The sequence below is a fragment of the Danio rerio genome, chromosome 24, assembly GCF_049306965.1.
Source record: "Danio rerio strain Tuebingen ecotype United States chromosome 24, GRCz12tu, whole genome shotgun sequence".
Classification (NCBI taxonomy): Eukaryota; Metazoa; Chordata; class Actinopteri; order Cypriniformes; family Danionidae; genus Danio; species Danio rerio.
This window is the reverse complement of record NC_133199.1, coordinates 29,588,149-29,614,308: the sequence shown is the minus strand read 5'-3', so window position 1 is coordinate 29,614,308 and position 26,160 is coordinate 29,588,149. Positions and strand designations below refer to the sequence as shown.

Here is a 26,160-nt window from a genome sequence, read left to right as displayed (position 1 = left end):
GAGTGTGTATGGATGTTTCCTAGTGATGGGTTGCGGCCAGAAGTGCATTCGCTGTGTAAAACATGTGCTGGATAAGTTGGCGGTTCAATCTGCTGTGGCGACCCCTGATGAATAAAGGGACTAAGGGGACTGAAAAAAATGAATGAATCATGTATTGATAAATTAACATAATCACAAGTTAAATACATTTAAAATATAATTTTGAATGATATTTAAAAAATTCATGTCATATCTATTTTTTACCTTATCCATGAAAATGAAAAATAGGGTAAAACAAAGTAAAAAGGGTAAAAAAGTAACAAGTTAAAAAGTAAAAATGGCAAAAGGACAAATCAAAATGATTCAAATGAAAACTGAAAATATATTAAAACGGTACAGTAAATAACACAGCAGAGACTTAGTAAATTGCCATTTTTCCAATGAGGTGTTCTCTAAAAAGCAGGATTTAAGAGAGCCTCCCACCTTCTCATTAAAAAGGAAAACACAATGAAAGAGGAAAAAATGACTCCAAACAACGAAGCATCCAGTGGCACAGCGCAGTGTTTGGAGCAGAGCATTCATTCTCTGAGGTCCTGCTTCTCCTCTGTCAGGTGTCTTTGAAGCCATCAGACACAAAGCTGCTCACAGACGTTGATGGAGGCCATGCAGAGAAGAAGCGTTGAGTCTTTATTGTCTGACAGCACATTGACCTCCGAGACCCGAACTCTCAAAGCCTGTCGTTCTCTCGCTTCTCTGTTTATCTCTCTCTCCCTCTACATTGCTTTATCTCTCTGTCATGCTGGTGTGTGTTATCTGCTGTATTCACGCAGAGAGCTTCTAAACAAATTAGCATAGAGGATTCTCAGCATCTACCTACACACATACTGGCTGATCAGTGTGTGTGTGTGTGTGTGTGTGTGTGTATTTGTGTGTTTCTACAGTCTTGTTTTAGTGCACCAGGTGTGTGCTATTATCTGTGCTTGTACTGTGTGTGTGTGTGTGTGTTTGTGTGTGTGTGTGTGTATCTACAGGTTTATTTTAGTGCTCCAGGTGTGTGTTATTACCTGTGCTTGTACTGTGTGTTTATGGCTGTGTGTGTGCGTGTGTTTGTTCTTGTTCTTTGAACAGGATGGAGCACATTACTTTAATCGATCTCCTGCTGATGTGAGAGGAGATACCCAAATTGATGCACACACGCTCACACACACACCCCTCCGTGCGCACATACTTTTTTTGTAACATAGCGGTCACTTTTCATCTACGTCAGTTGTTTCATGCTAAACTGATAATATTATCTATTAAAAGGCTTTTAAAATAGATATCACACACACCTTTCAAATGTAAGGTTATAAAAGTATTTGTGTTTAAGTTTTAAACATATTTTGTAAGCAAGTTCAAGTACTGGTAGTTAAAATAATACATAAAATTATACAGTATACATGCTTATAACACTACATTTATTTTAGCTGTGTAAGTATAAATAACATTTGTGTATGTATATAAATTCTTATGTATATGTGTACAGTTTGTGTGTGTGTTTATATATATATGTGTGTTTATATATATATGTGTGTGTTTTTATATATATATATATATATAAATATATTAGGGATGCACCGATGTGGATTTTTTTGGTCGATACCGATAATTCTTCAGACTTGGAGGCCGATAGCCGATATGTATAGGCCGATATTTATAAATATTTCAAAATGATATATTTTTATACAGCAAACTTCAAAGATTGAACTGCTCTTATGAACTAAATAGTCTATACTCAAAGCAAAAAAGCTTTAACTTCAAAATTGCAAGGTGATTATAGGCCTATATTCACGATTTCACATAAATCAGCATGCAAAAAAATCATTACTTCCTTTTCTTCATAGCAAATTAACATGCAACTTGACTGTTGCATAAAATTATTAAGGTTAAATAACAAAATGGGATTTAATCAACAAGCAAGTTAAATATATTTAAATAAGATAAAAATTAAAGCACTAAGGACTGAAACCAGCTCAAATAGTATTGAATAAAACGGGTTACAGTGATGTACACATGTACAAATACGTCATGTCCGAAAACGCCTTTTTTAGAGGTGTTTTGACAGTTCAGATCCCCCGTACAAGCGAACAGCTAAATATATATAGTACGTTTAGAAAATGCAGTACAGATTCATCCTATTTGGCATTTTAGATTCTTTTGAACATGTAGCTGCTGCTTGTCAATCAGACAACGCTTCTGCGCTTGTTCTTGCTGTCAATTGTGGGAAAATGATCGATGAAAAGTTCATGATAAACCGCTGTGAGTTTCACTTAACTGTAGAGGCAGAGTTGCCATCAGAGTCAGATTTTCATACAAAACCTGCATTGAGCTGACTTTTTGGCAAACACAGAGCTGAATATAAAGACAGAATGAGGGGCTGGTCGAGAGCCTCTATGACTGAATTTACCTCTCCCCCGTGTGTATGTGCGGTGACAGCTCGCGCGCTCGTTATAATCAATATGAATATTACGATCAAACTGAATACATCTTACATCAACAACACATGACAAGCAACGCGTTGATATTAACAAATAATCAGATTACAAACAACCGTTATGTTTACACGTGTTGTAAAATGTGCGGGTCCGGCTGCAGTTTGGGGTGTGTGTGTGAAGCGGAGAGCGAGAGAGAAAGGAGGAGCAGTTTTTGGGCAATGAGATTATTTTAGGTGACTGATTTGTTGTGTACCACACGGAAAGTAATAAATATTTTGGACCAAGTTACATGTGTCCTCGTTCATTCACCGGCTGCAATTAAAAGAGAAGGCAATTCACCACGAAACTAATATTATTCGGCCCTGGAGTAATAAGTTAAGATCCCCTGCTATCTCTACACAACAAAGAGACAGAGCAGGAAAGGTTTACACATGTAATATTTTTCCTGAGGCGATTTAAAGCAAAATACACAATGACACTCAATCAAACACATCTACAATGATAAGGAACATGGTTACTTACTGACTTATTAACGCAAGTTTCAAATTTTTTAATCACGATTTTAAGGATAAAATTATTAGCCCCTTAGTCTACAAAACAAACCATCGTTAGAAAAGAACTTGCCTAATTATTCTAAACTGCCTAAACCTAGTTAAGCCTTTAAATGTCACTTTAAGCTGTATAGAAGTGTCTTGAAAAATATCTAGTCAAATATTATTTACTGTCATCATGGCAAAGATAAAATAAATCAGTCATTAGAAATGAGTTATTAAAACTATTATGTTTAGAAATTTGTTGAAAAAATCTTCTCTCCGTTAAACAGAAATTGGGGAAAAAATAAACAGGGGGGCTAATAATTCATGGGGTCTAGTAATTCTTACTTCAACTGTATCTATAATTGATATATTTGATTTCTTTTTTACGTTAAAATTGTTACAAATAAATTGAAGTACTTAAAATTAGTAATTAGTAAAATAAATTATTTAAAGCATAAACGAAGCATAAAACATTACATTATCAATGAAGAAAATGGTGTGGGATTTACTTTTAAATCATTTTTGTTTGGAAATTGCTAGTAACTTGCATGATACTTAATATTTTAAACATTTTTAAATAAAAGGGTAACATCAAAGTAAATAGAAAATTAGCAAAAAACTAGCTAAATGTTTTCTTGTAAAACATACTCCAATCTTCCTGTTTCATTCCACTGCTTCTAAAAGACATGTTTCTATTGAGTTAGAAGTCAGTGGATTTGAAGCTAACGTGTGTGTCAGTGCTCCTGAACGTATGTGCATGATGCTGCTTTTGATCAGTCTCTGCCCCTTGATCAGGACTCTTTATGCAGGAACAAGCTCATTTGGGTCCCTGCCAAAAGTACCTGGACATCTGCTGCGACCATGCAACACAAACACAAACACACACACACACACACATACACACACACACACACACATACACACACACACACACACACACACACACACACACACACACACATACACACACACACCACACAAACTTCAGCACTTCTCAACTCAACATACGCACAACACACCTACACTCTTTTCAAGTTGCATTTCCAGTTTACATAACTTTTGAAGACATTTTAAATAATGATGATATGCTACAAATAATGAGTATGTTTGGCTTTTTGCATTTTTTAATTCATTATTAAATTAATGTTACATTTCATATTTTAGTGTACATTAGTACAAATCTTACGTTATAATGTTTTCTTTTTTAAAGTAATTAGTAAAGTAACACATTACTTTTAAAAATAAGTATTATTGTTTCAGTTACTTTTTAAAAAAATGCAACACAAGTTACTTTTTTACCTTGCTTAATCGGCTTTTAAAGATATAAATTGCAAAATACAAATTATTTTAGCCAGGTTGAATCACACACTTAATGGGAGAGCATGCTGTAAGGGAAAAGACAGTCGGCTCGGACTCATCATCATCAGGTCTGTTTTTTCACAGCAAATGAGTCAGTGTACTGTTCTAGTAACTGAATAACTCTCAGGATATTGGTTTATTTCAAGTCAGAGGGGGCATCCGGTATGTTAAAAAGTAAGACGCAAACCATTTCACGACAACTTAGTTCAATTTAATGAAATGGTCCAACCGGTTCACTTAGAATATGCGGTTAAAACAAACTATTCGCAAATCTCCCGTAATTACTACAAACAGTCAGAAACAATCGCAAGCCTGATACTTACAATTTTGCAATGGGTTCTTGTTATTTTGAACCCAACGAAGAAAGGAAATGGACTGTCGTTAAGTACAAATAAAGCACCGTTTCCATCCAAAAAATGATTATAAACAAAGCAAAATCGTCACTTCCTGATTAACCGGTGCAAAACATCAACAGTAAAAACTTAATTTTCTGCTGTAGGAGAAGCTGCATGAATCTTTTCATTATATAATAAGAAGATTATGCTCACATGCAATGATCCCGTGGTGGCGTTCAAAGGCATGAGACGCAAAGCTCAGATGCCCTTGACAGTTCTGGAGGTCATTAATTATATAACACTAGTACTGAAATTATTCATTTTAGAATGACCTAAACAACATTTCAGAAGTTTTACAATTTGCTCAACCTGCTGGTTTGTCCATTATGCACATTTTCTCTGTTTCACATTCATCTATTATAACAAAATCACATGACTTTTTTTAATGCGCTGGAATTTGTTCTGTAAAGGGGTTTCCATCGTAGTTTATGCACATCTTTTCTTGTCAAATAAAAAGTTTATCCTAATAGGTGGATGGAAACAGCTACTGTCTACTGTAGAAGCAACTGCGATTTTGTCTCTTTTGGGAAACGATTTACACATTTGTGTAAATCTCAACAGCATTTGCCACAAGTGATCATCCACTCATTCGGTATTCACAGAAATTATTTAAAGAATAAACTTACAAAGAACACTTAGAAATGTAGCCTTGCAAACAGGTATCTTGTGATGGGGAGGAGCGCAGTAAAAAGGCAGTATTTCACTGTAATCCCTGGCCTTCCTCTTGACATCAGCAGAGACTCATTCCTTGCTGCATTCGTTTATTGTTGACAGACGCAGGATTATTTGATCCTGGTCCACTTTTGTAGCAATTTTATACATTTTTGTGAAGTTGAAGGCTACATCTTCATCTAATATTATGTCGGCATGACACAGACCAACATTACTCTCACTACTGAGCAAACTCAGAGCAATTCACCGGCGATGACTCTGTTCGTAGGGGATGCTGAGCTCACGCAGAATCCTAAACGTTCTAAAAGCGTTATATCGCACTTTGTAAAGAAACTGGTCTGGCGGATATCACGTTTTGTGAAAAAATACATTTTGTATTAGGCCTAAAATGTACATTCCTTAATGTTATTAATGGCAGCAATTCACACATCGATTAAGTTACATCAGAACCGTGATTTCCAATAATAAAATCCAAATGTCAGCAAATGGCGTTTATCGCGTTTTGCAACCAAACTCTTCATATATGAACGTGGCACAAATCAGAATTCGAAAGATCAGATTCCATGCGGTTTGGGCTGTTCACTCTGTCATAACGGAATCACATCTGAGTCACGTGTGGGCAAAAAAATCAGATTTGGGTTACATTTGCTTGCAGCCTGAACGTAGCCTCAGAGTATCATGGGGGATAGGGAAAAGGTGTATAGAAGTATATGCAAAGGCACATTTGAGAACTTAGTACTGTTTTTTTGTCTTTGTTGTAACGTTTTTGGTCAAATGCAGATATACAGATGTGTGTGAGGGGTTTATAGTATACATGAGTGTGTGTGAGAGAGCCCCTATCAGCTGAGCGGCAGAGATTCTCGGTGCATTATTCATACACTGAACTTTATGTTCTGTCTCCACCCACTCAACACACACCTCTGCATATGAAGCTCTCGCCGTCTCTCTCACTTTCTCTTTCTCTCTCTCTCTCTCTCTCTCTCTGAATATTCATTTGGGATCTCTGAGTGATCTTTGAGGGTGTGCGCGCGTGCGAGAGAGAGAGAGAGAGAGAGAGAGAGAGAGAGAGAGAGAGAGAGAGTCAGTGAGCATTCTTAGTGTCTGTCACTCTTACAGCTATGCTCAGCGCTTGATGTGTAGTGCATCTTCCTTAAAAGCTTTTTTGAAATGGATTCCCTATTAATAAATTGATTAGTATTTATTTGAATGTATTGGTACATTTGAATATACTGGTGCTAATCACATTTACTTTTTGTAGTAAACACATCACATTTCATTATTTCATTGTTTCTTTTTTCATGATAGATAAATTAATTGGTAGTATTTTTCATGCAGTCACATAGCCACCTCACTCCCAAGGCCCCCAGCTCTTCTTAATTGTAATCACCATCACCTGCAGCACCTCATTAACTCCCTTTAAAAGCACTCACTCACAGTCGCTCAGTGTTTGTTCTGCAGTCAGCACGCCTGATGGTATAAGGCTTATTTATTGATGGTCTGTGGTCCTGAAGTCCAGCGTTGCTTTCCTTTTCACCTGCAAAAGACACTCAGATAAGCATGCTTATGTAAGGCTTTCATATCCTCTGCACATCACAATGATCTCTGTTCAATAAAAGCCTATTGATTGATCGATCTCCTGTCTCCCTTCCCTGCATTTACACCCATTGGATGTAGTAATAGGAAGTTTGGATCTTTTCTTCGAACTGGATCTTTAGTCAGTTTGTTTTAGTGAACTGGTTCACAAAAACAGACCACTGGTTCTTTTACGCTACAGGGTAATGATGTCATCCACGATGGTGTAATGACAACTCTCCCATGTTAGGACTCAACATATCAAAAATAAATAGTCCGCAATCATAATTTCAGTCAGTTAAAAGATCACCATGATCTGCAAAATCTTACAAGATTATTTTCTGTTATTAAATAAACTTCTCATTTAACCCTCGTGCACTATTCAAATTGACTACCCTTTTGTTATGTCAGGGATGAGAACATCCACTGAATTAAACTGCTGTAAAAATGCATCAAATAAATATTTTTCAGGGCAGTAGGTAGTGCTGTCGCCTAACAGCAAGAAGGTCGCTGGTTCAAGCCTTGGGTGGGTCAGTTTCTGTGTAAAGTGCAAGTGCTGGGCTATTCAATTAGTTTGTCATGGGGGCCAGTTCAAAAAAGCATACCAAATTAGGGGCCGGAGAGATACGACTTGCAACATTAGTGATGACACAGCAGCATATAAGAGCCCATATGTTGTATTTTTACTCCTTAAGAAACCCTTGTTGTACTTTTCTACATTGAAATGTTAATATACTGTATTGTAATGTACTGTAATGTACCATTGTACAATGTGGGTTTTTAATTTACAAACATTCAAATGTTGTATTTCATAGCACAGCAAAAGCAGTACTTGGTCACTATTTGGAGGGCCTCCAATTGAATAGCCTTGGTGTAGGGCTTATCAGCAATCAGCTGGATGTACATTATCCTGCTTATTATACAGCTACTTGTCAAAAAAACAAACCATTAGACACAAAAAAGATCTTAACTGTAATTTATGTCTCTTTAATGAATCATAAGGCTTGTTCCTAATGGTTATTAGAGAATAGCATAAAAACCAACATTAAATAATAATTAGCAGTACGCTCATTATAGTAGTATTTATTGACCTTTGTTAACAGTACTAAACACAAAACTGTCCATTGAAAGCTCATATGTTGTATTCCACATGTTGGGATTAACATTAGCTAAAATAAACAAATGACATATTTTTTGTATTAACAAGTATCTTTGACGTTTTTTCTTTTTGTACAGTTTGCACAATTACAAACTCAAAAATTATTTCATGCCAACAAAACACAATAAAACATAAATCAAAAACCGAGAGGGAGAGGAGAATCGTGCATCTAAAAAAAGGCACAAAACAGCAGGAAAATGAGAAGCATTGTTCTGATTGAGTCATTCCTGTGATTGTGAGCCAAGCAGTTTTGCCTCTAAAACACTCAGTGCTCTTTATCTCTGCTTGACAGAACTACGGGCTGGAGACCGAAAACCTGAAGACTCTTTCGCACAAGCTCAATGCCTCTGCCAAAAACCTGCAGAACTTCATCACAGGCCGCAGACGCAGCGGCCATTATGACGGCCGCACCACTCGGAAACTGCCCAATGACTTCCTCACGTCTGTGGTGGATCTGATCGCCGCTGCTAAGAGCCTTCTAGCCTGGCTGGATAGGTTAGTCCTGCAAAGAGCTTCACACACACCAGATCAATACACCGATTAATACACGCTTCACATAAATAAACACACATTACATTTAATGGAATTCCCATTTTTTATTGCCATGATGGAGTAGAGCCAAAATCAGTGGCCTTTGCGTTAGAGGTGAAATCCTCTGAGAAAAGGCGGAGGAAAGAGGTTTGATATCAAATAAAGATTCAAAATTTGACCTTAAAGGCTAATTGGGGTCTTTGCCCGAGCTCCGGGGACTTTCTTGGTATCATTCGGTGGTGAAAGTCTGATGAATGATAGTTGATGGTTAGACGAGGCACTGACTGAGTTTTTTGTTGGACTTAGAGATGAGGTTAACTAGATTAAGTTATTATTCAATTACACATACACACACTTGTACAGCTATCTTTATGGGGACTTCCCATAGAGGTAATTATTTTTTACTGTAAGGACTGTATGGTCCAGAGATGCCCAAAGTAGGGCTCACGGGCAAAGTTGGTCTATTGTAACCTCTAGTTTGGCCCACCATTCCATCTGAGAGGAGAGTGAGTATGATGGAGAAGGTTGAGGCGGATGCACAACACAGAGAGCATTTCTAATTCGACGTAACCTTTTTTGTTTATTTTATTGCTGAGCTACAAAAACAACAACAACAGCAACAAAAATTAAATGTTTAATTAAATGTAAAATAATCCGATTTTTTTCAAATGTAAATACGGTCACTCGACAGATAAAGGACTATGCAGAGGACATCAGCAAGCAAATCAAGGCAAAAACTAGTGTAATATTGTTATAAATTTGATTGTTTTGTAATAAGTTCATTATAGAATGTAAACAAATATTGTATTAGTTAATATACAGCATAGCAATGTGTTCAAGTCATTTTTAAACATTCTTAAATAAATGAGGGAATTACCAATGGTAAACTACCTCACCTAGTCTTGATCTAGTTTGGTTTTAGGCCGTTTCTTGGGCACCCCTGGTATAGTCTGTCCTGCTACCCAATGCCTACCATCAACCCCAGTTTAACTTAATTTATTCATCTTAATTTTTTTTGTTGCTTGATTAATGTGATAGTTTATTTGATTGCTATACTGCAATGTGCAAAAGTTTTATAGTAAGTTTTGGTATTAAGATATTAGTAGATTTATTTTAGGAAGTATGCATTTCATTGATTTCTATCCAAATGGTTTTAGTTTCAAGAGAATGCTTTTCTAAATCTCCTATTAATTGAAAAATCATGCAAAGAAATATGAATAGCCGTCCACATATTATTAAGAGTGTATTTTAACATAGTAATGAGCATATAAGAATGATTCCTGAAGCATCTTGTAACACTGAAAACACTGATTTTTTAGAATGATTTTCACCCCAAGCTGATTGTGCAGAGCTTGCCTAGAAAAAATATAGCAATCATCTGTTGATATGGACGCTAATATAGTCAAAGGTAAACTTCAACCCAGTATGAAAATTATTAAATCATTTACGTACACTCAAGTGATTATAAACTTTTATGAGTTTCTTTTTTTCTGTTGAACACAAAAGAAGATATTTTAATGAATGTTTGTTCCTGTTGACATCCGTAGTAGACAAAAATGACTATAGAAGACAATGGGTGCCAGCTACTAGCCTTTTTCAAATTATCTTCCAGAAGAAAGAAACTCAAATAGGTTTGGAATAAGATAAATATGAGTAAATTATGACAGAATTAATATTTTTGGATTGAACTATACCTTTAAGGCCTTTTCTGTATATTTGATCTAATAAATGCAGATCTCATATGGGTTGGAATAAGATGAGTAAATGATGACAGAATTACAATTTTTGGATTTAACTATAACTTTAAGGCATTTTCTGTAAATTTATTTAATAAATGCAGATCTCATATGGGTTGGAATAAGATGAGTAAATGATGGTATAATTAACATTTTTAGATTGAACTATACCTTTAAGGCCATATCTGTATATTTGATCTAATAAATACAGATCTCAAATAGGTTTGAATTAAGATAAAGATGAGTAAATGATGATAGAATTGCCATTTTTGGAATAAACTAAACATTTAAGGCCATATTTAATCTAATAAATACAGATCGCATATAGAATAAGAGGATAGGAATAAGATAAAGATGAGTAAATTATAAGAAAAACTAAACCTTTAAGACCTTTTCTGTATATTTGATCTAATAAATAAAGATATAGGTTTGGAATAAGATAAAGATGAGTAGATAAGGATATTTTTGATTGAACTATAACCTTAAGGCCTTTTCTGTATATTAAACAATAAATGTAGACTAAATTATTGAATTTTATTTATATATATATATATTTTTTTTGTATGGATTTCATTGCAGAAAAGGTCTTACTTGGAGTAAAAATCAAGGAGCAGACTTTTTGTAGACTTTTTTTTAGGTATTTAGAGTAGAAACAAGACAAAACCTAAGTAACAAAAGCATTTTCTACAGTGTTAAGGTGAATCCCCACATTTTGTTGTCCTTAACTAACCTTCCTATGCCTGTGATTTTGTGATTACGCTCAGAGAAATGGCTGATTCCTGGAAAGATCTTCCAAAAGTGACAGAGGTTGTTGATCCAGGAACATTTGCTGTTTGTGTAAATCATGTCGTCTTCCCTCCAGTCGAGGGATGGCACACAGAATTAGACTGACGCTTTATGTTGCCAGAAGTTACAGAATTGCGGTCTCTTGTCTAGGTCAGGTTTGTCTGCTCACATTCAATCATGTTGATTTGTGTTCCAGGCCTCAGCAATCAGGTACAAGGATGAGTGAAGAGGTCTTATGTAACACTGTCTATTCTCGTTTCAATTCTGGATTTTACCCGCATGGCTTCTGTTCATGTACGGTTGTCTTTAGGTAGCGATTTCTTTATGATGGATTGATGAGCTGTTTTTCAGACAGAGAGAGATACGTGAGGAAAGTGAGGAATAGAACATTTCTGCCCAGCCGTTGTATGAAACTGTTATTTTTTTGTTTTGTTTTTCCATAACCACGTCAATAAGGAATCCGTGCACATTTTCGGTGCTGATTGTGGGGACAAAATATTTTGTAGAAATCCTACATTGTGCTAAAAATTTGACATTTCAATGATCCTCTGTATCAGAGATTCTCAAGCTTTTTGATTTAATGGCCCATTAACGTTAACAGATCTATAGTTTTGTTAATTATAATAAATAAAAAGAAAATATAAATGTTGGTTTGATTGATACATATAGATCAATAATATTTATAGAAAAATGATTGAGTGCAGTGATGTTCAAGTGAGATCCAGCTTAAACAATAAATAATATATTCAAATATAGCAGATTTAATGTTTTTGGGATAAAACTATTTAATTTAAAGTGTAACGAAACCCTTCATTTACATTTTCTGAGATTTTAACATTTATGTGTTAAACATCAATTAAGGCAGCATTAGCATCTGTTAGCTTTAATTGTAGGGAACAACTGGCTAAAGAGCTTTTTCTCCCTAATTTCATATGCTGGGTTAGAATTCACTGTTTATTGATGGTGTAACTGGTGGTGACGTAGCCTAGGACTACAAGTCCTTCAATGACATGTTGGTATCTAATTATTATTCCTGAGACTGAGTTTTCTTATCCTATGAGAAGACATTGCTTCTGAATTATTTAGTCAAGCTATGAGACAGCACAGTATTTATATGTTACTGATAGGTTGCAGCACTAGTAGTGCTGTCAAAAGTACCACCTTCTATGAATCTGTACTAAAATAAAAAAATGTGGTCATAGCAGCGTTTCCTAGTTACATTTTGAGTACTGCTAATTGGATTCTTGGACACTGCTGATTGGCCGGTGTTCACACACAGATATGACTGTGATTGACTCTAATGATAATCGGTTTACAAGAGTGCTTACACAGACACTGAAACATTTGAAAGCTGCGTCTATCAGCTGACTTGTCAGAGGATTGACACTGCATTCAAACATCGACAGACTTTACTTTCAAATGGTCTGGTGGTGAGGACTTTTCTATTCTTGCAAAGTGGGTACTGTATGTGTGTGTCTATATAAGTTGCCCTCCTTGAGTTAGTCTTAAATTAAAAGGGGAGCTTAATGACCAATTAACAATTTACCTAAATGTGACTGATTCAAGACTGGAACAATAACTGAAGCTAAACCCATAGATCTTTTCAAAGATGTATTTATAAGATTTGTGGGCAGTTGTGTATTTAATAAATGTAAATAAAAATATGATATTAATCAATCATAATTATTTTTGTCACCACCAATTGATTGTAAGAACGTTATATTCTTTTTGCTTTTTAGTTCACATACTGTTTGTATATAGATTTTTTTTAGCATTGTAATTACATTAGACTGTTTTAATATTGCAAACTGCAAATTGTTAAAGGACCATCAACCCATCCCTCCCCCTCCCCCCTTCTCAGCAGGTTGTTTTCACACCTCTTGTATAAAAAAAGTCAGGAAAGTGGTTGAGTCCAGCTTTGTTTAGGTGGGAGTCTCAGAAGAAGGAAGGGTTTGCTTGTAAAGGGGAGTGTCATTCTGTGCACTACAGCTGATTTTCACAAGGGGAAGACAGTGGATACCAACTAACTTAGCCATCTGAATAAACGTAAACCGAGAAAATTGATAACACACTTGCCAAATCCGTATAAAGAGTCTTCGAAGCTATATCATGCATACTAATGAAGTTGCATTTTGTTCACAAAAGAGCGCGCTGATTGGTTAGAACCAAGTCTTTCTCATGTATTAATCAACAGATGTGCTGAAAACTCAATGACGTCACTTTATACCAGCCGGTACAGACAACCAATCTCCACACTGGAATTTATACAATGATCTCATGGCTGTGACATAGCCTAAAAATATATTTTTAAATCAAAGAACGATTTTGCTTTTAACAACTAATTTTTACTTTTTAGGGAAATATAGTATGTGTACAATGTTTGTTAGCAGCTTGGGACATACATATGACTGTCAAAATCTCTAAAAAAATGAGTTTTGGTGTTTTGTGACTCTTTAAGATATGCTTTTTGAATGGCTAATTGAAGGCATAAATTTCAGTAAAGTAACTGCTGCAAACCTTAGTAAATTATGTTGCGAGATTAATTTAAAAAATCATTTCCCATAAACATGGTGTCTGAAAGAAAACCCTACAAATGCAGATGCATTTTTATAGGTCAGCTACAAAATGTACATGCATTAATATGTGTCTTTAGTAACTCCTGCCAGTAGTTTCTAAATTCAAAGGAAGGTATGCAGTGGCACAAACTCTGAGTAAGCCTGTCTCGTAAGTTATAGACTGTAGTACTGCAATACACTTACTTGTTCATTTTGAAATTAATGTAAATCTAGCGGGTGGCTGAATGATGTATTTGGCATCCAGCTGTGCTTGACTCAGTCCAGGTCACACTGGTACCAAGCTTGGCTTAAAGCTGGGACTGGGACATCACCACACAGTGGGACACTTTCCATCAGACGGCATTTGATATCCTCTCAGCCTCAACCCACAGAGAACTCTGTCTCTCTGTTGCAGTGCCCAGGCACCCGCTGCCCTGCTCTCTGATCCTGGACCTGAGAGCAGCCCATATCACACAAACACACTTCACACTGGCCGGATCTGGACTGGGATCAAGCCAAGAGGCCTAATCCACACACCAGCTCATGGCTTGCTGACTAAGATGAACTTGTAGCCAGTCAGTGTTTGGGTTAGGGATGTTTCTGAGTTTCAATCTCCATTATCAGGAACAAGGCCACCAGTTGGGAGGGGGTGACTTGTTCCCCTCATTCATTAATGCTGGCCTAATTACGCTCCCCGGTCTTTCTTCCCTGCCAAAACAGTCCCCAGCAGATCTGCCGTCTCCCCTGCAGACATAGTGGAAGAACAGAAGGAGCTCTGAGAGAGAGGGAGGAACTGAGTTACACTAATGCAGGTGAACGGATTTGAAGCCAAGAGACATTATGACTGACTTGAGAGTCCTTTTCCCTAAAGTGTTATTGGTTGATATCCATCCAGGCTGACATCGGCTCTCCTCTGCCACTTGCCAAGCTGGTGATCATCAATTGATGGTATCTGGCTGCTTCTGTTGGGTTTGTTACGGGATTTCCCCCGTCCTCATTCTACTGTGGGAGGAGCTCATAATGGGAGGGGCTTATTGGAAGGCTGAGGAGATTCTGTCAAGTTTACACTGAAAGACATAATTGATCATAGTCAGAGTACTGTTTGTGCCACATTGATCAATCATTCAGGCAACAGAACAATGCCTTTTTGCCATTCAAAGTTTGTGTTCAACCTGCAGGCACAATGCAGGGAACACTGTGTACCTCCATTCCTCACAGCCTCATTTTCACTTGTGCCACTTTAAATTTGGCATCGGCTCTGAATAAGGTCTTTAGTTTTTTGGTTTTGCATTCAGCTCATCTGTTTTCCAATTCATCCCTTTTTAAATTCTGGCTTGAAAAAGCCTTTGATAGTGGATAATCCAGTTTTAGAAGTTCAGTTCTTTTAAAATGTAAAAATAAAGCATGCTAGGGTTAAAATTATTTTTTTTAAATGCTAGAAGTGAATGTACTAATCAGTTCATACACTCACTTGTATTAAACTTTAGTCATTTATTCATTTTTCCATAGGCATTGTCTCAATTACTGAGGTCGCTGAAGCAGAATGAACCGCCAACTATTTTAGCCTATGTTTTACGCAGCGGATGTTCTTCCAGCCACAACCCAGTACTGGGAAACACCCATACACAGTCACCATACCTGTCAACACTGGGATGTGAAAATAAGGGATATGCCCACAACATCAAGGGGCACCCCCCCCCCCTTTATTATTATTTAGAAACGAAAAAATATATTGTATACATTAGCAGCAAATAAATTAGCAAACAGTTCAGCTTATTGAAATTAATATCTATTATAAAGAAATAGAATCTAGTTATCAAATCTCATTAATCTTTTCTTTACTGTATAACTTACACATTCTGATTATAGAGCAGAGAATGATTCTCTCATTTGTTTAGACTTTAAGTTTGATTACATTAAATAACAGAGGTGTCACTTTAAAAATGCACACATCTAACAATATAACGAAAGCATTCGATTGCTTTCCTAACTGTTAGTTAATTAGTTGTGCTTGGAAAAAAAACCCCATCAAGATCGACATATTAATTATGTGTATATGTCTGTTCAAAACATGCAGACAAAACCCAGAATTTCACTCCGCTTTAAATCGAGTGTACAGAATCAGTTTGGGAAACAGCATATTTATCACTATGAAGCGTGTCTGCTGACAGTCACGCACTGCTATATGACTGTTTTGAGGATTGCATAGGAGGGGCCACGGCACCTGTAATGAAAAGGAAGCGAAATCCTGCCATTTTTATATTTATTTTTAAAGTGTTCTCATGCCTAAATAAAACGAAAGCACAGAACAGACTCACATTTAAGAGCAAGGGGTGGCCCCTGGTGGTTCTGCAGTGTGGGTTGGAAATAAGCAGCATCGGCTCTTCAATGTTTTTTGCCATCCTTCAGAAAAAGACAAAAAAGAAAACTGGAGAAATGTGGAAAATACTTTTACCGGATGATAGCGAGATAGAATTGTAAAAACCTGGAGAATCCCAGGAAAAATGGGAGGGTTCATAGTCACTCATACACCACGGTCAATTTAGTTTATTCAATTCACCTATAGCGCATATGTTTGGACTGTGTGGGAAACCGGAGGAAACCCATTTGAACACGGGGAGAACATGCAAACTCCACACAGAAATGCCATCTGGTCTAGCTGGGACTCGAACCAGCAACCTGACCTAAAGGGACAATATGTCATTTTCGCTGCTAGAGGCTTGTATTCACAACAAACAAAGGCGTATTTTAATGTGTGTGGAATAATGGGAGTCGTCTTCTGAGAATTAAAATGACTTGGGAGTTCTGGGGTAAAATGAATTGTTGAAGTCAGAGATGACAGGAGAACTTTTAATTCGTTATAAATGAGACATTTGTTATAAACAAGGTCTGGAAAAAGAACATCTCTGAAAGCACAACATATAACACTTTGAATCAGATGAGCTAAAGCAACAGAAGAACACACTCTAAAAACAAGACACCGAGACTGCATTTTGCATAGTCACACCAAAATTGCACAATGGAATTGAGCTGCATGATTCTGGCCAAACTGAAAATCGCAATGCTTAAAATCAAGATTACAATTTTCTCACAATTCTGTAGATGTAAAGTAAAATAAAGGTTAATATAAGTAGGCTATTATTATTGTTAATTATCAAACATATGGTAAAACAACAATAATGATATTAGGTCTATGTGTAGGTCTATTGTTGGTTAAAATGTTACATTTTGTATAGACTTAGAACGGTGGACTTGAACAGACTTTAAATTTGTCCTGGTTGTGATGACATCAGAATGCAACTATTCATAATTCTAAAGTTGAAATATTAAGTTTGAGACATATGCTTGCAATCTGTTTCTGACAACATTATTAGAAATTTTTTCCACTTGTAAAATGAGACAGTTGTCATTATCAGATTGCCGCTTGCATTTTATTCAACATTATATAGGCTAGAGGAGTTATACGGACCCAGTAAACATTTCCTTGTGTTCCCTATGAAAGAAAAAACATATCTAATGCTTGTCATAAGCATAAATCTAAAATACGATACGATCATTTACACGATGTGCGCTTCTGGTTTCACTTTCACTGCCGAGTGCGCGCTCATGTCATGGCTGCTGTCACTTTGAGGAAAAAAAATCAGTAAACACTAAACAGTATCAATGTTTATAAATGTTATTTCCAACTTTATTACCTGTTTTTCATAGTCTATGCAGGTTCTGTTTACTAAAGCAGACATTAATGGCGGGCAAGTGCTCGTTCTCTCAGTAGTAAACAAACAGTGCATCAACTTGTGTGATTTCGCAGCCGAGAGTACGTCATTGCATTAAAACAGAAATTACATTTTGGGGTAAATTATACCTTATAAATACAGTAAGTGACACTTTGAACACCATTTGGACGTGTCCATGTTGTGTGACTGCCTCAACAATTCCTGACCTTGAAAATATAATTGGCTGAATCGTAGAAGAGCAGAATTAATATTGTGTAGGGTCGAAGCAAGATCTTTTTTCGATTAATCATGCAGCCGTACAATGGAAGATTGTACCTTGTCTGATTTTATATATATATATATATATATATATATATATATATATATATATATATATATATATATATATATATATATATATATATATGTACATTTCAAATTTGCATTTGCATGCGGTAGAGCATATTGCTTGAAACACCTAGGTTATCTTTTTGATTCCCTAGTAACATGCAAAGATGTATACATTGAATGCACTGTAAGTTGCTTTGGATAAAAGCCTCTGCCAAATGTATGAATGTATAAATGTAAATGCGCTGACTTTAATAGTGCTAATGCGCTTACATTGATTTGTTCAGATGGGCACTGAAAGGGTTCAGATCCTTTCTCTGAGTGTAAAAGGATCTTTGAAATGAAGATAGACAGCAGAACATAAGCAATTACAAGCACAGCTTCTCATGCATTGATCGAAAAACTGGAGCAGTAAGAGGTGAAACTTTGAGGGCCTGATTTTGAGGAGATGATAGTTGTCCTTTTTACCCAACTGACAGATTTCCTGTCAGCCTGGAGCCTTCATGTCCAGATGACGCCATGTGCTAAAATGCTTTAAAGGAGCAAAGGTTGGATGTAATGAAGTCTGCTCAATCCTAGAGAGAATCGAGCTGTGTAGATTTCAGTGTCTTGCAGTCTGGCTCGGATGACTTGGTTTTGAACTTTTTCTTGCCGCTGTTTCTTCTCTATTCCCCATCCTTCTCCCTCTCCCATCCCCTCTGGATTTTTTCAGACAGTTCTCGTGTTCACATGTTCACTGACAGCTGTCCTTGAACTGAGGTCAAGCGCTGTCTGCATGCTTATCTACCGCAAAGTAATATTTGGGAATCAAGCAATTTAGGAGTGGAGTTTTGAACGGAATTTTGTACTTGCCTTGAGTTGCATTCAAAATCCTGTTTTAGGAAAGACAGTTTAACTCTGGAGTTCTTGTTTACATTTTTATTCTGGGATCTTTAAATGAACAGAAATTAGCAAAGTGGTGAAAGGTTGGTAGAACTTGAAAGATGTTTCCCCCTGTTCAGCGAAAAATATTACCAGTGTTGTACTATATTAGTTTTAAAAGTAATTGACACTGATGGTAAGAGGTGTAGCAACCGTGGGGGAATGGAGCGATACGTCCCTCTCACTTTTAGAGACAGAGCATTTAAAAACAGGTGGTTAATAATAAAATTAACGTAAAATTTTTAGATCTCATTCAGCTGTCACTTTTAAAATGTTTGCTATGCCCCTGAGTAACATTAAGTGAGTTTTTACAGGTGAAAATAAGAGAAAACCACCTCAAACAGATATGTGAAACCAGCATAACAATTTATGAAGTAATGGTGTTAAAGAGGCCCTGTTTTGGGTTTTTGAAAATGACCTACCATGCACTGTGTAACAGCTCTAAGTGAAGTGAAATAACCAGGCTTAAATTTTAAGGGTGCAAAGTGTTTAAAACTATTGATTCATCTGTACAAGAGTTGACTCGTAGTGGTTTAAATAAATGACCGCTGTAACTAGTCTTGAGCTTTGTCGGCATGACGTCGATACTTAATGCAAGCCCCGCCCATTTGTTGCGCACACAGACCCTTGAAAAATAAAACCCTTAGCCCCGCCCACAAACACTGTAGCAGTTCCCGGTTGAATCAAGTTGCATAGATGCTGTGCTCTGAAGGGGAAAGTTAGTGTTATTTAGGTACAGTTACCTAAAGATGAACCTGTAAAGAGTCAGTAGTTAAAGTTTTTTTTTGCAAAAATATCTCAGCATTTTAGCCCTAGCCTTGTGCTGTGTTCCTGTAATTTTTCTGACAAGTGCTTCCTCAATCTACACGCTTGTAATGGGGGATTCGTTGGCCGTTCGTTAAAGGAAGGATCAGAAAAGACTATTGATGTATAGGACTTTGTCAGAGCTTGAAATGAACTTTACCGTACATAGTTCATGGACCAGTTCCTTCCTCCATTTCACAAATGTAAGTGAAACCTTGTATTTTATTCATTATTTTAATTTATATTTTGTTAATATGAAAATGTAAAAATGTTATTGAATCTACTTAGAATGATTTTCTTTTTACTTTCAATATGTCTGATACAAGATTTAATATGTGTTAGTTGAGAAAGTTATTGTTGTGCTCTGGCTCCTTTAAGGGAGGCGCACCAGAAAGCAGGAGAGAGAGAGAGAGAGAGAGAGAGAGAGAGAAAGAGAGAGAGAAGGAAGTGGAGAAAAGTTCAGCAGATGCAATGCTGTTGTAATGCTGTTTGTAAAATGTTGTGTCGATGATCCAGATTAAAGAAAATAAACGAGAAATAAGCTTGCAATCCTCTGTCGTTTGTCATTGCTATGGCCACCGTCAGCTGTTCCTACACACATGTGATGGTAAAGTTTCAAAATAGTCCACTGTGTGGATTAATACTGAATGTGTGTCACTTTTTCACTTATGGTTAAGAATAGAGCAATATGCTGGTTTTTATCTGCATTGCTTTGGTGCACTCCTGCACTGGTCTTACACATACACTCTGCACTCTGACTACTACAAAATTGTTGATATGCCGTGTTGAGCATTTCTGTCTTTCTCGCGCTGAACGCAGTTGACCAATCACAACAGACTGGGTTATCTGACCAATTAATGCAGATTAGCATCGCACTAAGGAGGGGTTTGGGAACAAATGAATCACTTAGCGAATCATATGGGAGTCTTTGGGATAATTAGCTAAAAATAAATGCAGATTATAAAACAATGAAAATGTTTTTTGACCTTGCATGCATATCAGCCTGTTGTTGGAGACCCCCAAAACCAAAATATGACCCTTTTAAATAAATAATAGTGGCTCTTTGAACAATTAATATATTCATTAATAATTAATAATAATTATCAATAAATTTAGAATGTAATTTTAATGACCGAATCAAATAAAAAATCTAAAAAATAAACTTGACAAGACAATCTAACTAAACCTTCAACCCACTAAACTATCTAACCAAAGAAAAATGTTTAAACAAAACCAGCATCAACCAACTGCACTATGCGGGACACCCACAATAAAAAACATACAGAAAAGCGGAGACAAGTGGGATGATGGCATCTGTCTAATTAAAATAATTAATATAAAAGGTAATATCTTGGTTTCAAAGTCACAGACCCTCTTCTTTGTCGTCTTAGTCTTCATTGTTTTGTCGACTGGTCTTAGCCTTCATTTTTGTCATCCTCTTCTCCTCATGGTCATCATTATCTTTGACTTGGTTTTCATCTTCAGCTTCATCATTGTCATCTTCATCCTTATGGTCTTCGACATCTTCTTGGTCCTTGTTGACATCTTCTTTGTCTTGGTTTTCATCTTCAGCTTCATCATCATCTTCATCCTTATGGTCTTCGTCTGCTGCTTTGTCATTATTTTGGTCTTCATCATTTTCTTTGTCTTTGTCATCCTCTTCATCTTCATCTTCTTTGTCTTCTTGGTCGTCATCTTCATCATTATCTTCTTTGTTTTGGTCATCTTTGTCCTTAGAGCTGCTTCTTCATCATCTTCTTGGTCTTTGTCGATATCTTTGACTTGGTCCTCATCATCGTCATCTTCTTTGTCCCTGTCATCTTCTTTGTCTTGGTTTTCGTCTTCAGCTTCGTCATCATCTGCTGCTTTGTAATTTTTTTGGTCTTCATCATTTTTTTGGACTTCATCTTCATGATCATTCTCTTGGTCTTTGTCTTTCTTCTTGGTTGTGAACGTTATCCTTGCGCTACTTTGTTTTGGTCTTCTTTGTCATCTTTGTCCTTAGGGCTGCTTCTTCATCATCTTCTTGGTCTTTGTCGATATCTTTGACTTCTTGGTCCTCATCATCGTCGTCGTCATCTTTTTTGTCTTTGTCTTTGTCATCTTAATTTTTGATTTCCTCTTTTCTTCTGCTTTATCGTCATCTTGGTCTTCTTTTTCATCTTCTTTGTTGTCTTCATTTTGTTCTTCCTGGTCTGTCAGAGTCGGGGATAGAACCCGGGTCTCTGGTGTGAGAGGCGAGTCACGTTACCACTGAGCTACTGGGAGTTGATGAAACCAATCAAGAGAAATTGGGTCATCAAGAGAACCCGGACTCTTGTAGCTCTGAGATCATTAATATGCACTCCTTTAGGCTGTGTTTGATAAGCAAGAACACCTACATTAATATAACAATGGAGTTTCCCTCCATTAGTTATATTAAGGCCGAATCCCAGTTCTACCCCTTAGCCCAACCCTTTACCTTTACCCCTCATTTTCCTAGGCTAAAATTTGTGGTCTTAGATCATTGGTTTGACATATTCACAGACAGCCACTTAGTGCCCGCTGCGATCAGATTTTTCCTCTGATGAAATTCTGGCAGTATCAGAAGATTTCAGACATTTTCCTGAAGTGTGACCACAGCTGCAGCGAGCGTCAACCCAAGAACCAACAGTATTTCTGAATTTGATGACGCAATCCATGCGACAACTTAAATGACCACAGGGAAATGTCAAAACAGTTTTTCTTCCTGTTTTTTTCCTGTTTACGTTTGCTGTGAGGAATCATTTCAGAACGTGGGATAGACGTCACGGTTGGATGACATCAAACTTTGGGGGCGTTTTCTTTTATGTTTGGCACATCTTCATTGTTGTTCAGTCTGACTTTATGACGGCTGAGATCTTACAGTGTGACATGGGAGCCATGTTTGTGCAGTCTAACATGCTACAATCATTCAGGATTATAAAAAATCTAAAGTTTTAGCCGGCCTTTAGTTGTCCTCTTGTTTGTTTTCGTCCTTCTCTTCTTTATCGTGGTCTTCTTCATCTGTCAGAGTCGGGTATAGAACCCGGGTCTCTGGTGTGAGAGGTGTGTAAGTAACCACTGAGCTACTGGCAGTTGATATTCTTTCTGGATATCTCAACCTGATGTCATCAAGAAACCCAGTGTCATGTAGCTCTGAGATTAATATGCATGCCTCAGGCTCCATCAATATAACAATGGAGTTTCCCTCCATTAGTTATATTAAGGCCCAACCCGAGTTCTACCCCTTAGCCCTACCACTTACCTCTACCCCTTGTTTTGTGCGTTCACGTGAAGGGATAGAGGTGTCCCAATTCTCTTTAGCTTGAAGGTGTAGGGCTAAGGGGAAGGGGTAGATACCCCTTCAAAACCAAGGGGTAAGAAAATTTCCCAGAATACACCAGCCACAACGGCAGCATATCTGCACCCAAAAGTAAGGAGATCCACAAATTAGTATTTTTTTGTCAATTATTATGAGTTTTTACAGCAAACAAACACGTTTTAATAAATTCATAACCACGTCCATGTTTTACCGTCATGCTTTAAAAAAAAACACTAAAATAAAAAACTTTAAATTTTACTATCTATATTCCCTAATAATAACTCCTGTATAGTAGTTCCACAACATTCTGTCACTCGAAAACACTTAAATACCCTGTCAGAAAAGTCTATTGGCTGGGAATGAGCTCTTTAGTGTCTGCTACAATGTTGTTTTTTTGCGTGATTTACATATATGAATATGGCCACTGTGTAAATGCACAGTACAGTTACAATCTTATTGCCACATTATATATCATTACGATAACATAATGTATGCCTTCAGTGATTTCCTGAAGATAAATAACGAAAACTGGAAAAACTACAGCAGTCTCCATTGTCAATCTCATATGAAGCAAGGGATTGCGATGAAACATGATAATGTGTGCAGGTGCTGTAGTGCTGTCCCATTTCTTAGGGGTTAATTCTGAAGCCCTTCCCCTACACTCTCTGTTTCAGGCGCCAAGGGGAAGGGGCAGGGGTACAAAAAAAAAGAATTGGGATTCGGCCTAAAGCTTATATTTAACTTTCTAGATATGTGGGACTTTTATTTTGAAAACACCACCACAGATTGTTTACTATGCGTTACTGTACAACAACTGTGTGAGATGTGCTTCAGTATGCAAAATGCATGATTTGCAGATTATACATTTATTCAGCTCAACTCTAAAGAGGCATAAGGTTTTATTGAATCTTTTGTCAATTTATAGTGTTATTTGTAAAATTTGAAGCGTAGGTTTCAACAAACACGTGTAGACTGCTGAATCGTGTCATTACTCTGCTCAACTGTCATCTGTTCATGCAGATGATATTAATTTCTGGCTGTTTTTTGTGTGACATTATAGCTTAAAAATACAACACGATACATCTGTATCACTCTCTTTTGTCCAATTTAATTTAAATTTATCCTTGTGAATATAATTGTCTTATGCATCGCATAATAGTATGATGCATGAACATGCTCCACACAGGTGAGCTTGCTTGACAACCACCTGTAGGACACACTCCTCAAAGTGTTAACAATGTGTTAGAAACTCTCATATACATGTTTATTTCTATGTTTGTTTATATAACTGCAATTTTCATTTATAACACTCCATTTTTGCATATTGTGTTTAAGTGAAGTTTATTTCTAAACTAATTTCGAAAGAATCACATGCTTGCGATTGCTTGCAGCCAGCCCCGCATTATTGAATTTATGATCCTCCAATCAGATGATTCCTAAGCCACTATAAACATCCTAAGTTCCATATAACAGCCATCTTCAGACGAGTCTTCATTGAGGCCATCTTCCAGCATAAACCACGGCGAATGAAGTTCTGCACAAGACTTTTGGCCAGCGGAGAAATTAAAATGGTCGTGCTCAACTGAGTCTGGTTCTCTCAAGGTTTTTTTTCTTCACTCCCATCAGGTGAAGTTTTTTTTCCCTCTCCGCTGTCGCCACTGCCTCGCATGGTTCAGGATTGGTAGAGCTACGCATCGATGAATTGGCTCTTCAGTGTTTGAACTCTCAGTAATGATTAAATCACACTGAACTGAGCTAAACTGAACTGAACTGAACTTAAACACTAAAACCTGAACCACACTGTTCCAGTTACTGAACCACACTGTTCCAGTTACTATGACCATTTATGTGAAGCTGCTTTGACACAATCTACATTGTAAAAGCGCTATACAAATAAAACTGAATTGAATTGAATTGAATCTTCATTTTGAAGAATCCCCTCTTCAACCCCTACTCCTCCTTCCTAAATAGGTGGCACGGTGGCCTAGTGGTTAGCACTGTTGCCTCACAGCAAGAACGTCACTGGTTCTAGTCCTTACTAAGCCAGCCGACATTTCTGTGTGGAGTTTGCATGTTCTTCCCATAAAACCAAAATCTTCATTCTGGAGATTTTTTAAACTTACCGAAACCATAAACCTACTATGTAGATATCAGAGAAAAATTTGACTTATCAAACCAATGCAGTACATGGCACCTTTAGCATCTGTGAACATATTATTTCATTTTTATACTTTAGAAAAGTCTGAAACATACATATAGCACCTTTAAGATGTTGTGATGAAGCAAAAATTGATGTGAATAAACTTTCAATTGAAGCACACAAAGTTCTTGATTAAAAAAAATCTCTATCGGTGTTCCAAGGATGAAGGATTGTCCTGTGGGTTTGGATTGACATAAGAGCGAGCAAATGATGACTGCGTGTTTAATTTCGGGGTGAACTGAAGCTTTCAGTTGTAAGGGGTTTCTGGGTGTGCGTCAGCTGGTTTTCCCAGAGGTCTTAGAGGAATATTTAGCAACAGGATGGAAATGATGAACCAATGTTCCTACAGCCCTGTATATATAGAACACAGCCTCAATACACACGACCCACATTCACTTTGTCACTCACAGGAAGAGAAAAACTGGGTCTGGAGTACATTCACGGCCAACATATGCACATACCAACACATATATATTCATATATATCTTCAAAGTTTATAAATATACACACACTCACTCCAATTTTCTATCTTGTGGGTCTGGCTCTAAGGATAATCTAACTGTTAATTCCAGGTGTTACTTCTTTTGCAGGTCACCATTTGCTGCTGTAACAGATTATTCCGTGACCCGGAACAACGTGATCCAGCTGTGCCTGGAACTAACTACCATTGTACAGCAGGTAATGACATTCATAAAAACCAGTCGACTAGATTAAACTGTCGATTCAGATACTAAAACATTACATTGAAATGGATGTTTTTGAGGGAGACAACATGTTTGAGAGGCTAAATCAGCTGTGAAGGTTCTTGGAATTATTTAATGTAGGTCATATATGGCTCTAGTCTTGTGGTTGTAAATGACTTTCACTGCAGATTTAGTCCTGATATTGAGTTTATTTATTCATGTTTAGCAATAAATATGAAATAGTATTTAAACCTCTCTCACAAATGTCATTCCCTCACATGTTTTTAAATGCAGTTTAATAGAGTGGACGAACTATGATGTACCTATGTTGGCTAATCAGCTGCTAGCATAAAACTGGTTCCCTCAATAAAATCCCTATAGGATTTTCCTATAGGCTTTTCGAAGATTGCAAATA

At 36.8% G+C, this 26,160-nt stretch overlaps 1 protein-coding gene across 49 annotated transcripts in view; it reads left to right on the top strand.

The window, feature by feature from the left end:
• The window catches only part of cnksr2a (connector enhancer of kinase suppressor of Ras 2a), a 218,235-nt gene that overhangs the window by 54,041 nt on the left and 138,034 nt on the right, over positions 1 to 26,160 (top strand). For 34 of the 49 annotated variants that reach the window (XR_012399412.1, XR_012399414.1, XR_012399413.1 and 31 more), the window contains 2 exons: positions 8,439 to 8,641; positions 25,653 to 25,740. Coding sequence is in view for 45 of the 49 variants with exons in the window: in XM_073940788.1 (XP_073796889.1) it covers positions 8,439 to 8,641; positions 25,653 to 25,740 (291 nt within the window). In the remaining 4 variants the exon portion in view is untranslated. Of the gene's footprint in view, positions 1 to 8,438; positions 8,642 to 25,634; positions 25,741 to 26,160 lie in introns of all 49 variants that reach the window. The other 15 variants (XR_012399411.1, XM_073940796.1, XM_073940794.1 and 12 more) reach the window with 1 other exon arrangement.